This window comes from Colletotrichum scovillei (assembly GCF_011075155.1).
Source record: "Colletotrichum scovillei strain TJNH1 chromosome Unknown Contig00011, whole genome shotgun sequence".
Taxonomy (NCBI): domain Eukaryota; kingdom Fungi; phylum Ascomycota; class Sordariomycetes; order Glomerellales; family Glomerellaceae; genus Colletotrichum; species Colletotrichum scovillei.
This window is the reverse complement of record NW_023336269.1, coordinates 3,755,459-3,768,634: the sequence shown is the minus strand read 5'-3', so window position 1 is coordinate 3,768,634 and position 13,176 is coordinate 3,755,459. Positions and strand designations below refer to the sequence as shown.

General features: G+C 52.4%; 3 protein-coding genes across 3 annotated transcripts; all 3 read left to right on the top strand.

Moving 5' to 3' along the window:
- Positions 1 to 2,386: 2,386 nt before the first annotated feature.
- Positions 2,387 to 3,470, top strand: HER10_EVM0012964 (methyltransferase domain-containing protein; the record flags this gene model as incomplete). The annotated part of the gene is made up of 1 exon (XM_035482338.1): positions 2,387 to 3,470. The coding sequence occupies exon 1, from the start codon at positions 2,454 to 2,456 to the stop codon at positions 3,468 to 3,470; it is 1,017 nt and encodes a 338-aa protein (XP_035327438.1). The 5' UTR covers positions 2,387 to 2,453.
- Positions 3,471 to 5,986: 2,516 nt separating this feature from the next.
- On the top strand, positions 5,987 to 8,221 carry HER10_EVM0000764 (FAD binding domain-containing protein). Its single transcript, XM_035470532.1, has one exon. The coding sequence runs from the start codon at positions 6,482 to 6,484 to the stop codon at positions 8,138 to 8,140; it is 1,659 nt and encodes a 552-aa protein (XP_035326484.1). The 5' UTR covers positions 5,987 to 6,481; the 3' UTR covers positions 8,141 to 8,221.
- Positions 8,222 to 9,348: 1,127 nt separating this feature from the next.
- Positions 9,349 to 12,670, top strand: HER10_EVM0002041 (uncharacterized protein). Its single transcript, XM_035471768.1, has 7 exons — positions 9,349 to 10,610; positions 10,738 to 11,129; positions 11,209 to 11,335; positions 11,402 to 11,817; positions 11,885 to 12,043; positions 12,098 to 12,195; positions 12,260 to 12,670. The coding sequence occupies exons 1-7, from the start codon at positions 10,531 to 10,533 to the stop codon at positions 12,638 to 12,640; spliced, it is 1,653 nt and encodes a 550-aa protein (XP_035326584.1). The 5' UTR covers positions 9,349 to 10,530; the 3' UTR covers positions 12,641 to 12,670.
- Positions 12,671 to 13,176: the final 506 nt, after the last annotated feature.

The following is a 13,176-nucleotide window of genomic DNA, read 5'->3' as shown; positions in this document are numbered from 1 at the left end:
TTCGCATTCAGGCTTCGCTGGGCCTCGCACCAACGCACCAACAGGTGAAGGAATTCGCAGAGCGAGTTCTGGCTGCTGCTGGGGATACCAAACCATTAGGAAAGGCTGGATCTATGCCTTCGTGAGAAGGAACCCTATCATTAAGGTTCAGAGAAGTCGTTCCATCGATTCTAGACGCGTTAATGGGGCATCTACTGAGGTCATTAGGAACTGGTTTAAGTTCCTTGCTATCCCTGAGATCAAGGACATCAAACCAGCCAACAGATATAATATGGATGAGACTGGCATCCTCGAGGGTCAGGGAGCTAATGGGTTAGTGCTGGGCATGGCTGAGACGACGTCTGTTCGCAAGAAACAACCTGGGTCGAGGGCATGGGTCTCTATCATTGAGTGTATCTCAGCCTTGGGTAGGGCACTTCGTCCTCTTATCATTTTCAAGGGAAGACGGTCCAACAACAGTGGTTTCCATTACATCTGGTTCCATACGATGGGTGGGAGTTTACAGCAACAGATAATGGCTGGACTACAGACTTAACTGCCATTGAATGGTTAGAGAAGGTGTTTATCCCACAGACTATGCCCGAGGCTGAGGGCGAGGCTCGACTGTTGATTGTGGATGGGCATGGGAGTCATACGACGACAGACTTCATGTGGAATTGCTATATTAACAATATCCATTTACTGTTCTTACCACCACACTCCTCTCATGTCCTCCAGCCACTTGACCAGTCTGTCTTCAGCCCTGTTAAGTCAGCCTATCGGAAGGAGCTCGGTTACTTGTCTCAATGGAACGACTCTACCATTATAGGTAAAAGGAACTTCCTGGACTGTTACCAGAAGGCTCGACTTGCTGGTCTATCAGTCTCGAACATCAGAAGTGGTTGGAAGTGGACTGGTCTACACCCTGTAGCGATGGTTAAGCCCCTGATGAACCCTATGGTATTACCTGAGCCTTCTGCTAAGCCCACCACACCCAAACCAACCAGTCGGGGCAAAAGCGATGCCATAATGGTCAACAAACTACCCCTGTTGAGCCATGGGATTCTGCTTCCTCTGCAGTGGTCTGGTCGACACCCAGGAAGCTGGCAGAGCTCAGCGGTCAACTGCACTTATACACCCAACTCGACAATGATACCAGCACTCAACGGCTGCTGTTCAGGAAGGTGAAAAAAGGCTTCACAGAGCAGGCCTGGCAACTGGCAGCTGCCCAGCAGCAGCTGGCTCACCTGAGGGCTCAAGTTACCAACGCTGCAGTTAGGAAGAGGAAGACTGTTCAGATCGATCCCAACACGAAGTTTGCGAACATCAGGGATATCCATCGGGCTCAAATCGAAGCGGGTGAAAAGGAGGTTATTACGGCTGAATCCAGCGACTCTGAATGCCCTAGTGAGGCTGGCAGTTGTATTGTAGTGGGTGTGGTTGAGGATCAATAGTTAATAGTAATGAGGAGGTTGGGTTGTGATCCCATCGTTTTTGTGGGTGCCAGAAACAGGGGGGTGCCAGGAAGTGGGGGGTTTGACTTACTTGCGATAATGGCGGCCTGCCCAACCTACGGTTGGAACCTCCTTTTTACACAACGCGCAGAAGTTCATATAGATCAATTGACCTCTTCGTCAACCCACGGCCCGAACCCACTACTTTGTTATAGTAATACCAATAACTTCTGAGGAACCGTGGGCTCTGCTCACTTCCTCCTATTTCCACCTCCATACGCAACGCAGTACCAATATATCGATTCTTACACTTCGTGCCAACTCCATACTTGGTATCTCTCTTGTATCGGATTTCATAGGCCCATAAGAGGCAGGCTTCACGTCTCGCGACGTTTCAACAGCTGGATCTCGAGGTTATTGTGTTTACCATTACTTGCAATACTCATGACCAATCCGCAGAAAGTAGACAGAGGGTTCAGGACTCCTCAGGAATTATTAGGTGTTGCTTCAGTCTGTTAGTTTCATTAACGGAGCAGCAAGAGAGTTGCTGCCTACCAACTAGCGCTCTAGGTCGATGACAAGCGGATACACTCCGAATATTCCTTGGAGTCTATTCTGCGGGCCACGAAAAACAGTTTCTAAAGCCCATTACCAGAGTTTCCTTACTTATGTCTCAAATCAGACTTTTCTCACGTTCTTGGCGATTCTGCAATGTTATTCAGCCTATGTCCGAGCCGAGGTTGCAGTGCCTGGCTAATGGGTGAGAGTTGGGATCCCAAAGCGGAAGTCGGAACTTCCAACCAACAGACCACACTTGTTGTCTCCTGAACCAACAGAGATGTGATTGAAAAAGCGGAGAACTTGTTGAATGGCAGGGGATTGCTCAGAAAGAGGGGTAAAGGGAGACGATCTCTAACAAAAACAGCATCGTCCTCTTGCCCGCGACTTTATACCGTTACTCAGTACCTCTGACAACCTCTAATTCCGAGCATTAATTGCAACGCCCAGGAGCAACCCAAGATGCAACAAGAGGCACAGCATCCACCCATTGAGGCAGACGACTCTGGTATTGACGACGCCTCTTCCGTTGGAGGTCTCTCAGCAGACGAATCTAGCGCTTCTCTGAGATCGAGCATCTTGGATTACCGCCGCGAAAATGGTCGCACCTACCACCGCATGAGCGACGGCAAATACGCCTTCCCAAATGACGCGCGAGAGCAAGATCGCCTGGACATGGTCAACCACCTCTGGATGCTGATCCTGGACAATGCCTTCTGTCTGTGTCCCAAGAACGATGGCTCTACAGCCAAGAGAGTTCTCGACCTAGGCACCGGGACGGGAGTCTGGGCTCTCGACTACGCCGAGACGTTCCCTGAAGCGACTGTCCTCGGCGTCGACCTTAGCCCCATCCAGCCCGGATTCGTCCCTCCCAATTGCAGCTTTGAGATCGACGATTTGGAAAAGGAGTGGACCTGGTCCAAGCCCTTTGACTTCATCCTCGGTCGGAACATGAATGCGAGCTTTTCGGACTGGGACAACATTATCAAGCAGGCGTATGACCACCTCGAGCCTGGCGGCTACTTTGAGATCCAGGACAGTTGCTGGCCTCCCGTTTCCGACGATGGTACGCTCAGAAAGGACTCGGCGCTTGCCAAATGGTCGGGCCTTTTGGTCGACGCCTGCAACAAGATCAATCGCCCGATTGACAAGACACTTGAGTTGTCCGGCAAGATGGAGGCCGCAGGTTTTGAGGAGGTTGTGGTGACTCCGCTCAAGTTCCCATCCTCTAACTGGCCCAAGGACAAGAAACTCAAGGAGATTGGCGAATGGAACCGATTCATGTTGACGAGTGGGCTGGAGGGAATGACCCTAGGGTTGCTTACTCGTTTCATGGAGTGGTCCAAGGAAGAGACACTGGTGTTTTGTGCTGAGGTGAGGAAGGACTTGCTTGACACGAGCATTCATGCCTACTGGAACGGATATGTAATTTATGGACGGAAGCCTCGAAAGGCGGGCGAGGAGGTGGAGTCCAACTGAAGTGTCAGAGAGACGTGAGGGTGATTTCGATGAGTGATTGAGTTAGCCTGATGTAGTGATGAGAAAAGACATTTCTAAGCACGATGAAATAAAGCAAAGCGACGCTCCACACAGTCGATATATTGGTTTGATTTTAGCGCGATAGCGATTGGGGTAAGGAGAACACATGTCGAAACGACTGGCTGGTGAGAGACACAATGTGCGGGATAGCGTCTTGGCAAGGCGCTCTTTCAGGGCAGCACACCTCAGCTGGTTCGAATCAGCCGCACACTAACGCTCTTTTGTAGAACATTAGAGCCAGGTCGATTACCTAACAAGGACAGACAATTGCGGATTCGTGATACATAAAATAAAGACATAGAACCATAACAAGACCAATCAATGTGGGTGCGTGAGCCCGATCAAGAATAGATCTTGGACCGAACATGAACCATACTCAGATTCCAAGTCGCCTGTAAGTCCGTCCAGCATCCTCCTCATCAATCATTCCCTCCATAGAGCCGCTACTGAAGAACGAGTAGAGGTATATTTCGTCTCAAAGAAGCCGATACAAAATCAAGACTCTTTTCGCGACTCGGCAAAAAGTACATCTTCGCAGTGGCGGAGAAATACCCCTTGAATTTAGACGACGCATTGTTCCTTGTCTACTTCCCGCTAATACCCTACGGTTCAAGCGATGCCATAATCTTTATACGAAGTGAATCCGACAGGGGATTTCGCAGATATGCTGCAGTTGTCGCAAGGGGTGATCCGCAGTTTGAGATTGAGATACAGCATTACCCGGCTGAAAGCGCGACTAGTAAGTAGGCTGAGATACCGGGCTCAGTCTCTGAGAGATTGCTTCAGACGTAAATAGATCCCCAGTTCCTAATGATCAAGGAAACAGCACGCTTTCACTCACTTGCAGACGTGATCTCTCAACGCCAAGACAAAAAGACAATCGACACGATCAAGATTGGTCTCAAGTTCCGGCGAAGTTGGGTTGGGTCGCCAGAGTATACGGAGTGGAATGAAGAGGCCGGGACTCCCGTGAAGTACAGGACTGAGGATGTAAGTATTCTTGCACTTCATGAGCCACAACTATGTCCAGCGTCTGAAGTAAGATTGTTGACGTCTGGACCAATGTAGTTCAAAGTATGGGACGACACCAACGCGCAGGTCGTGATGCTATTCCATCACTTCAACCGAGCCAAGAAGGTAAGCTGGGAACTCTCTTTTTGAAAGTTCAACGGCTAGCGAAAGTTCAACTAATCATTCAACTCCAGCCCTCGGGAGCCAGATTCTCCATAGACCTGGCGCAAAAAAGCGGCGATTCGAACGGATATCTCATTCATCAGGAGCACGTGCTTCCGGTTCTCGCCAAGGCCACGATGCATGCCCTCTTGGCTTGGAATTATTGGACGCATGATCTGCAAGAAGCATCACCGATTCGGAGAGACGAAGAAGAACCTTCTTAACGTCGCCGAGGGAGGTCGTTGGACGCAGACATTTGCTATCGACAATGTACAGTGTAGCAATCACAATCCTTCTTCTCTTATCTTGCTCATAAGGTAATGTGTTTCTTATTGGAAATTCTAGTGTGTGGAATGCGTTACATACTTCTTTGTCTCTTTGTTCCAAAATTAAGAAGAAAAAGTAAAGATGTAATCAAAATATGCTTACCTCCTTGGTCGTAAAACAGGTTGTCAGGCATTGGCGAGGTTTTGGCTGTGCACCAGGTGTAGGTGAGAGTAGAGTCACCGCCACCCTCGCTTCGCACTTTCCTACCTTTTTCATCAAATCGAGACCTAATATTTGTTATTTAACTTACTATACTGCAATTTTAGAAAATTCTAGACTCTCCTTCTGAGCTCGTCTCTCACTTCCCAAGCTGAAACAGATTGTATTTCCTTCTTCACTTTACGCCTGCATTGAGAATTGGAATGCGACTTCTCTAAGCGCCAGAGAGAGATCTTTGATCTGGATATCTAAATCAATGTCGGAGCCGAGATTTTTTCTTGCCGAATGGTTCGTCCTGTGAAGTTAAGTGGCAGACTCTCCCAGCTGAGAGCTCTGAATGGCCCTTGTCTCGAGAATCTAAAGTCTATCTCGTTTGACTTTTGCCAAGAGACACATCAGATGCATTTTCCCCAACAAACGGGGGCCATATAACAACCTCTGGAGAAATGCGTCTTGAAACACCCCGAGTAAACCCTCAAAGGCATGAATACTGATTTTGCTTGCTTCCTAAAAGTTCGAGTGAGGGGCTTCCATGACTGGACTTATAATTAATTCCTGCATTGCCGGAGATCGACGAGAAAAGCTCTCCGTTGGATCTTCGTCGCAGCAACCAGATGACTATCTTTGCCTTCACTCTGGCACACTTTCCAAGACCGGGCGACCCACCAAGTCGGGGCATCGGGAGTCAAAGCGACCGACCTCCGATACCTCACGTGACTCGCCTCACCCAGAGATCCCAGCTGCAACTCCCGCCCACCGACTACAAGCTAATTTCAACCACGCCAGCCATTCATCGTCCCAAGTGGCCCAGGAAGGACAGCCAAGTCCAGGCAGAATACACTTTACCGTTCAAAGTAACGCCATCGCCAGCTAGAAGAATGTTACGACCCCATTGCCCCGCGTGCGACCGGCCTCAATCTGGCCCCGGTTCCCGTATCTGTCCTTGACATGCGTTGTGTGGACAACCCTGCACCTCGATCAAATTGCGTGTTTCCCCGTCTTACCTCTCGCCCGCGGACATCTCCCTCGACAATCTGGCAATGAACGTGACGTACGCAGTTATGATGAAGCACGGAGCTTGTGAAGGCGAGGTGCCGACGTGTTCGTTCAGCTGATGTTGGGCATGGAAACTCTGGTCCTCTTTGAAGCATATCGAGTCCCCTAGATGTTCCGCAGTATGACCCAAACGAACTTACGCGGGAAAAAAAGATGTTATTTAAAGTAGTATCCCGCCTTGCCTCGTCGCGGTCGGCGTCTGCTGCCATTACCCACTCAGAAGCACTAATACACCAATGCATTCACCATCAGAGAAAAGACCATTGACATCGTCAACCAAGAGATCATCACTACCGAAAATGAGCGAAACAGACGTCCTCATCATCGGCGCCGGCCCCACGGGCCTTACTCTCGCACTCGAGCTCTCGGTACAGAGCATCCCCTTCCGCATCATCGACAAGGCCCCCGTCCCGTCAGACAAGTCCCGCGCCCTGGCCGTGCAGCCGCGCTCACAGGAGCTCCTCCACCGCCACCGCCACATCGCCGAGTCCATGCTCGCCGAGGGCACCGCGGGACCCGGCGTCAACATCTACTGCAACAAGCGCCATCTCGTCACCGGCACCTTTGACGACCTCGGCTTCGACGATACCCGCTTTGGCCTGCCGCTGTGGATCTCTCAGGTCGACACCGAGGGCGCCATGCTGCGGCAGCTGGAGGTTTATGGCGGTACTGTGGAGCGGGGTGTGTCGGCGGACGATATCAAGCAAGACGGCGTCCGCGCGAGCACCACTCTGACAAAAGGCACGTCGAAGGAGATCGTTCGGGCAAAGTACATTGTCGGCTGCGACGGCGCACACAGCGTCGTGCGGCACAGCGCCGACGTGACGTTTGAGGGTGCGCAATACCCTCAGCAGTTCATGCTCTGCGACGCAAAAGTGAAAGGCGACTACGACACAGAGCGTGTCTCCCTCTATCTCGGCAGCAGGGTAATGGTCGTCTTTCCTCTCAAGAACGGCGTGGTCCGCTTCGTGGGCGAAAGGTCATCGAGGAGCAAGCGCGAGGGCGACCCGGATAAGGAGGAGATTGAAGAGTTCGTGGAGGAGATGATGGGGAAGAAGTTGGAGATTGAAGAGACGCTGTGGCTGACGAGCTTCCGGTGGAACTGCCGTGGTGTCAATAACTACCGCGACGGACGGCTATTTATGGCCGGCGACGCGGCGCATATCCATTCCCCTGCCGGCGGCCAGGGTATGAACACCGGCATTCAAGACGCCATCAACTTAGGCTGGAAGCTCGCGGCCGTGATCCGTGGCGAGAAGGAGGAGGCATTCCTGGACACATACAACGAGGAGCGTCACCCTGTCGGACAACATCTCCTCACGGGCACAGATCGCATGTTCACCATGGTGTCGTCGCAAAACACAATCTTTACGACGGTGCGGAACTGCTTGATGCCATGGATCGTCCCCCGGATTTGGAGCAACAAGGCGCGACGGCTGTCGCTGTACACCTTTATCTCGCAAATGGCCATCAAGTACCGCAACAGCTCCATCGTCGGCACAGCAGTCGGCTTCGACGGGCCTGTCAGGGGCGGCTGGAGGGCGCCAGACGGGCAAGTCACGGACGAGAGGGGCGAGAAGGGCAAGTGGTTGCTCGGGATGACGAGCGCGCGGGACCACACGATTTTCCTGTTTGCAGGCGGTGCGGCGGACGACGAGGAGAACTTGGACAAGGCGGAGGAGAAGATTGTCACGGACGGAAGGTTCAAGGAGTACGGTGTCATCAAGATCTATGCCGGGGAGACGGTGGGAAAGGGGGGCTACAAGGACGTGGACGGCGTGCTGCACAAGCGGTACGGGTTCGAAAAGGGGGCCGGGATGGTGGTTGTGAGGCCGGATGGGTATGTTGGATTTATCGGCCCGGCGGAGTGCGTGGAGGAGTTTCTATCAATGTGACGGCGGGGTCTGTATGCCGATGGGGTTTGGAAGAGTGTCAAGATAGCCGGGAGTAATCGTAATGGGTTATGTGTCATGGAGAGGAAAAGGCTGTTATTGAGACAAAGCCGGGAGTTTGGGAAGACGAGAATAAATCTCTCCGCTCTACAGCAAAGTGCAGAATCGAATTCAGAGGAATCGTTACTAAGTACCTTGGCGAGAAAACCGTATGAGTGAAACGAGTCAACAGTTTATTGCATTGCTCGGCCTTACGCTCGGCGGCTCAACCGAATCGAATTGATGAAGGCCGCAGCCGCAAACGCGCCGGTACTTGGCGTGGCGTGCGGGGGGCAAGGGAGGGAACGGGTTGCGACTTCAACGTCCGAGGGGACGGAGACTCTCCGAGCCAACGGCCGCGGGAGCAGCCATGTTCCCTCCTCCGCAGAGCCTCTTTTTTTCACCATGTCGAGTTGACAGCTGCTTGATGTGGAGGGGGTTACCACCGATGTCAGGAGGTAGGTAGGTAGGCACCTAGGTGTTTGCATGTGTATGGAATGAGACGCCGTTACAATGGCACTAGGACGGAGCCTTTGGAACGAGGAAGAGATTACATCAGACTGACAGGAGGAGAAAAGAAGGTGTCTATCTGTGAATGGAAATGGAGACGAGGGTGAAAAAAGCGGCCAACGTGGAGTCCCCGCATCGTGATAGTGCGGCGATTGCATCGTCTGCTGTGGGCATGGCTATTCGGTCCGATCGGGGCCCATGAGCCTCTCAGTGACGGGATCTTCCAATGGGTTTTGAGCAATGCAAGATTCGGGGTGGGAGATGCAGTGAGTCGTCAGTTTTCTTTTTGTGGATTATTCCCGCCTCGTTCGATGGTGGGGATGAGGACGTGGATGAATCGGAGAATTCGACCCAAGTTTATTCCGCGATCTCATTGTTCAGCGTAACCACATAACCCAACCGATGAGGTAGAAACGAACTACATTCTTGGTTGCCCACTGCCCTGATCTGTCCTATCAAGGTAACTGAGACCTGAGACCTGAGCTGTAAAAGATGGTTGACTAAGACAGGTACGTACTGGCGCCGCAGACCGCCGAGGAGGACGCCACGGATCGACGGAATTAAGCTTCGACTACAGCGATGGCCCCGGCACGCCTCGCCCGTTTCAGAGCCGCGGATGGAGTCCCCACCAAGCGACGTCATCGCTGCCCCTTCGCCAACGTCAAACATCAACGTCAACAGCGCGCCTTCTCGCCTTGCCTTGCCCACCTCTTCCAGGTTATGTACCTCCTGCGAAGGAAGGAACGTGGGTACGTAGCGGTGATCAAGTATGCGGGGTGCAGATTCCATCTCCGTTCTTTTCCATCTTTTCCCGTCCCCTGCTGCCATGCTTTGGGTCGACTCTTGACTCAGTTCGCGTCGTGGACTGCCACGGTTTGGCCGAACCATCATGTCATCCCTCCGGCCAGTGAGAGTAAAGACACGAGAAACATGCATACAGAAAGACCGCTCGCACACAGCCGGCCGGCTTCAACCCCGAAACTCTGAATATCCCTGCTCCCATCTGCGGCCAATGGACCACTGACCTCGAGTCTGTCTTTGATACATTGGGGCTGACTGATTCCCCGCCATCCATCCATCCTTTCCCATCGTTCGAGTCGGCCCGGCCTAATCAGCGTCGATACCAGCGAGCGGCCATCGCGCCCTAGGACCAACCATGGGTCTTGACCTTGGTTTCCTGCGCTGCTGCTGCTGAAGCTGCCTGTTCTACCTTGGCAGCCAGAGGTAAATCGTAGAACCGAGACTTGAGGTCCCTGGGACGCAGGTCACTAACGCAGCCGCACCATGACGATGACATCGTTTTGTTATCCACACTAGTCAGTCGCCTTTCCCACCACCACTCGATCCGTCGCCCATTACCCCACAGACTGGCGACGAGCACACGAGGAGTACATCTGGGCAGGTAGCCGCGACAGATTTAGCGGCAACGCCTTGTTCTTCGTAGAGCTTGCCTGGGGTTGGCTGGCGTGCCCCGGCCCCATGTTGGTTCGGGACTAATTGACGGGGTCCCCACTATGGGAGAGATGATGCCGCTAGTCGGAGGAATTAGACGTATGTAGTTCCCTTTCTTGGCTTTCTATATAGACTACGTCTGTTGCCGTTTCCCCGAACAATCGCAGTTCGAGACAATTGTCTTTTGGTCTAGCCGAGTCCAGGGTAACTTTGGTATTCATCGGGATTGGGAACACACAGCACGGGTTCCAGCACTAATTCTTCGACGCTCGGCCCGCATCACTGTTTGCTCTTCACCTTTTCTTTCACTTTCCCTCTCACCAACTACAACCACTCTCACCAATTGACGACATCGCACAACTTGATCGATTCCTCAGACCGAGCCTTTCATCATGGGATGGTTTGGCTTGAAGGGCGGGTGGCTCACCTTTTGGGTCACCATCGCCTGCGCGACAGACATGACACTCTTCGGGTAGGTCTTCCTCCTCCCCTCAGCTCACTTTCCACCATTCAACAATTCTTTTCACCACACTCCTACCCCCCAGAGCCTCATCTTCCGAACTTCCACTCTTAGGATCTCTAATCTAACAATCCACCAGCTACGATCAAGGCGTCTTCGGCGGCGTCATTGTAACAGATGACTTTCTCCAAACGATGGGCATTGTCGGCAACGACAAGCTCCAATCCACCGTCACCGCAATCTACGACATTGGCTGCTTCCTCGGCGCAATTTCCACAATATGGATCGGCGAGCGCCTCGGTCGCAAGAACACCATCCTCGTCGGCACCACAATCATGTCCATCGGCGCCATCCTGCAGACCGCCGCTTTTGGCCTCCCGCAAATGTTCGTTGGCCGCGTCGTCGCGGGTATCGGGAACGGTATCAATACCAGTACCGCGCCGGTGTGGCAGGGCGAGACGAGTAAGGCGAGTTGGAGAGGCAAGTTGATTGTTATCGAGATGATTATGAACATCTTTGGGTTCTCACTGAGTATGTCTTCCTCGTCTTCCTTCCCTCTCTGGGTATCTCCCGGCCTCGTTCTTCGGTACCAGATACTAATGATGAGCAGGTAACTGGGTCACGTTTGGCTTCTCATACCTCACCGGCTCCATCTCATGGCGCGTTCCCCTGGCCTTTCAGTTCTTCTTCATCTTCATCCTCTACGGCACCGTTCCCTGGTTGCCTGAGTCACCTCGGTACGTCCCCTTCCTAGTCCCCTAAAACATCACCCGCTGGATTCCTATGACTGACAATAACCCCAGCTGGCTCATGGCTCAAGGCCGCGTCGCCGAAGCCGAACAGATCCTTGCCGACCTCGAAGACATGCCTGTCGACGATGCTTATATCCAGACTCAGTCCAAGGACATCCAGTGGGCCATCGACTACGAAAGAGAGAATACCGTCCCCTGGTCGGACCTCCTCCGAGGCCGGACCGGCGAGTCATCGGGAACGTCCACCATCCGGCGTATATTCCTAGGGTGTGGAACCCAGGCCATGCAACAATTTTCCGGGATTAATGTTACAAGTTACTATTTGCCTCTCGTTCTCATCAATTCTGTCGGTTTGGACAATAAACTTGCGAGATTACTGGCGGCGTGTAATTCCGTCAGTTACTTCTTGTTCAGTTTGATCGGAATCCCCAACGTGGAGAGGTGGGGAAGGCGAAAGATGATGATGTGTAAGTTGTGGAAACGTCGAATCCAGACCCGATGAATACGCACAGGATCGCTAACTTTTGCAAACAGACGGTGCCTTTGGCCAATTCATGTGCTACGCCGTCATTACCATCTGTATTCGTTACAATGAAATGGCTGGGCTGGCACCAGAGACGCAGTCCCAGTGGGCAAAGGCTTCCATCGCCTTCTTCTTCTTGTACTATGTCTTCTTTGGCATTTGCTGGCAGGGTACGCCAGGTCCTTTTCCGAGTCTTTGGGTCAATGTTTGCTAATTCACTATAGGTGTGCCTTGGCTGTACCCCACCGAGATCAACAGCTTGTCCATGCGTACAAAGGGAGCCGCTCTCGGCACCGCAACAAATTGGATTGTCAACTTCATGGTACGTCTCCCGCGATTCCCCTCCGATGCAAACAGAAGCACATAGAGACCTAACCCACCAACAGGTCGTCGAGATCACACCACCAGGCATCTCTTCCCTCGGCTGGCAATTCTACATCATCTGGACAGTTTTCAACTTCTCCTTCATCCCCATCGTCTATCTCTTCTACCCCGAAACAGCAGACCGCTCCCTCGAGGACGTGGACCGTTTCTTCGCAGACAACCACGATATTTTCGTCTTCCGCGACAAGGACGCCACGAGCTCTAAGCGGCCGATGAAGTACATCGCGCAGGAGGAGGAGGCGATTACGAAGCGGAACAGTCGGGGCGGTGTGCCCGGTGCTGAGGAGGAGGATATGCTGAGGCGGAGAGGCGCTGTGGAGAAGATGAAGAAGGGGCGCGAGGATGAAGAGCTGGCCTTTGGAGAGCATAAGGAGAGGAGATAGGTGGGGTCTCACATGTTTGTTGGTGGAGTGTACGATCTAGATGAGATATTTACGAGTTATGATGGTAGAAGTTTCATGATACATGATGGTTATCAAACATTCTTTCACGATTGACCTGTCGAGTTTGGCATGACTGTCTAGTCGCTGCCATCGCCAGGGTACCTCGACGGGCTCTGGTCGTACACAAGAATAAACATGGAAGACGTCACCAACTTTGAGCAGTTTTCTTCTAAGATCCAGGGTGATTCCATTCTATGGATCTGTCTATGCTGATCTGATTCGGTCTGGCTAAGGTCTCGGGGGGCACGTTGTCAATCTGTCAGTCTGCTGATCTCAACCCCCCTCCCCCTCCCCTCCTCAATTTCGGCTTGTTCTCTCTGATCCTATCTGCTTTTGTCTCTCTACCCTTCCCTTTCGCTCACTCTGATTCTCCTTCTGTATCGGTTCTTGGCTTTCTAGTCGACAGAGCCTTTCCTGTCGATAAAGGCTTTCTTGTCGATAGAGGCGTTCTTGTCGATAGAATCAAACCCGGTCAT

Excerpts from the sequence above, each read along its gene's own strand:
- HER10_EVM0002041 (XM_035471768.1), top strand. The coding sequence starts at position 10,531 with ATGGGATGGTTTGGCTTGAAGGGCGGGTGGCTCACCTTTTGGGTCACC. Across the intron at positions 11,130-11,208 it reads CATCTTTGGGTTCTCACTGA|GTAACTGGGTCACGTTTGGC; the intron begins GTATGTCTTCCT and ends AATGATGAGCAG. Across the intron at positions 12,196-12,259 it reads ATTGGATTGTCAACTTCATG|GTCGTCGAGATCACACCACC; the intron begins GTACGTCTCCCG and ends ACCCACCAACAG.
- HER10_EVM0000764 (XM_035470532.1), top strand. The coding sequence starts at position 6,482 with ATGCATTCACCATCAGAGAAAAGACCATTGACATCGTCAACCAAGAGA.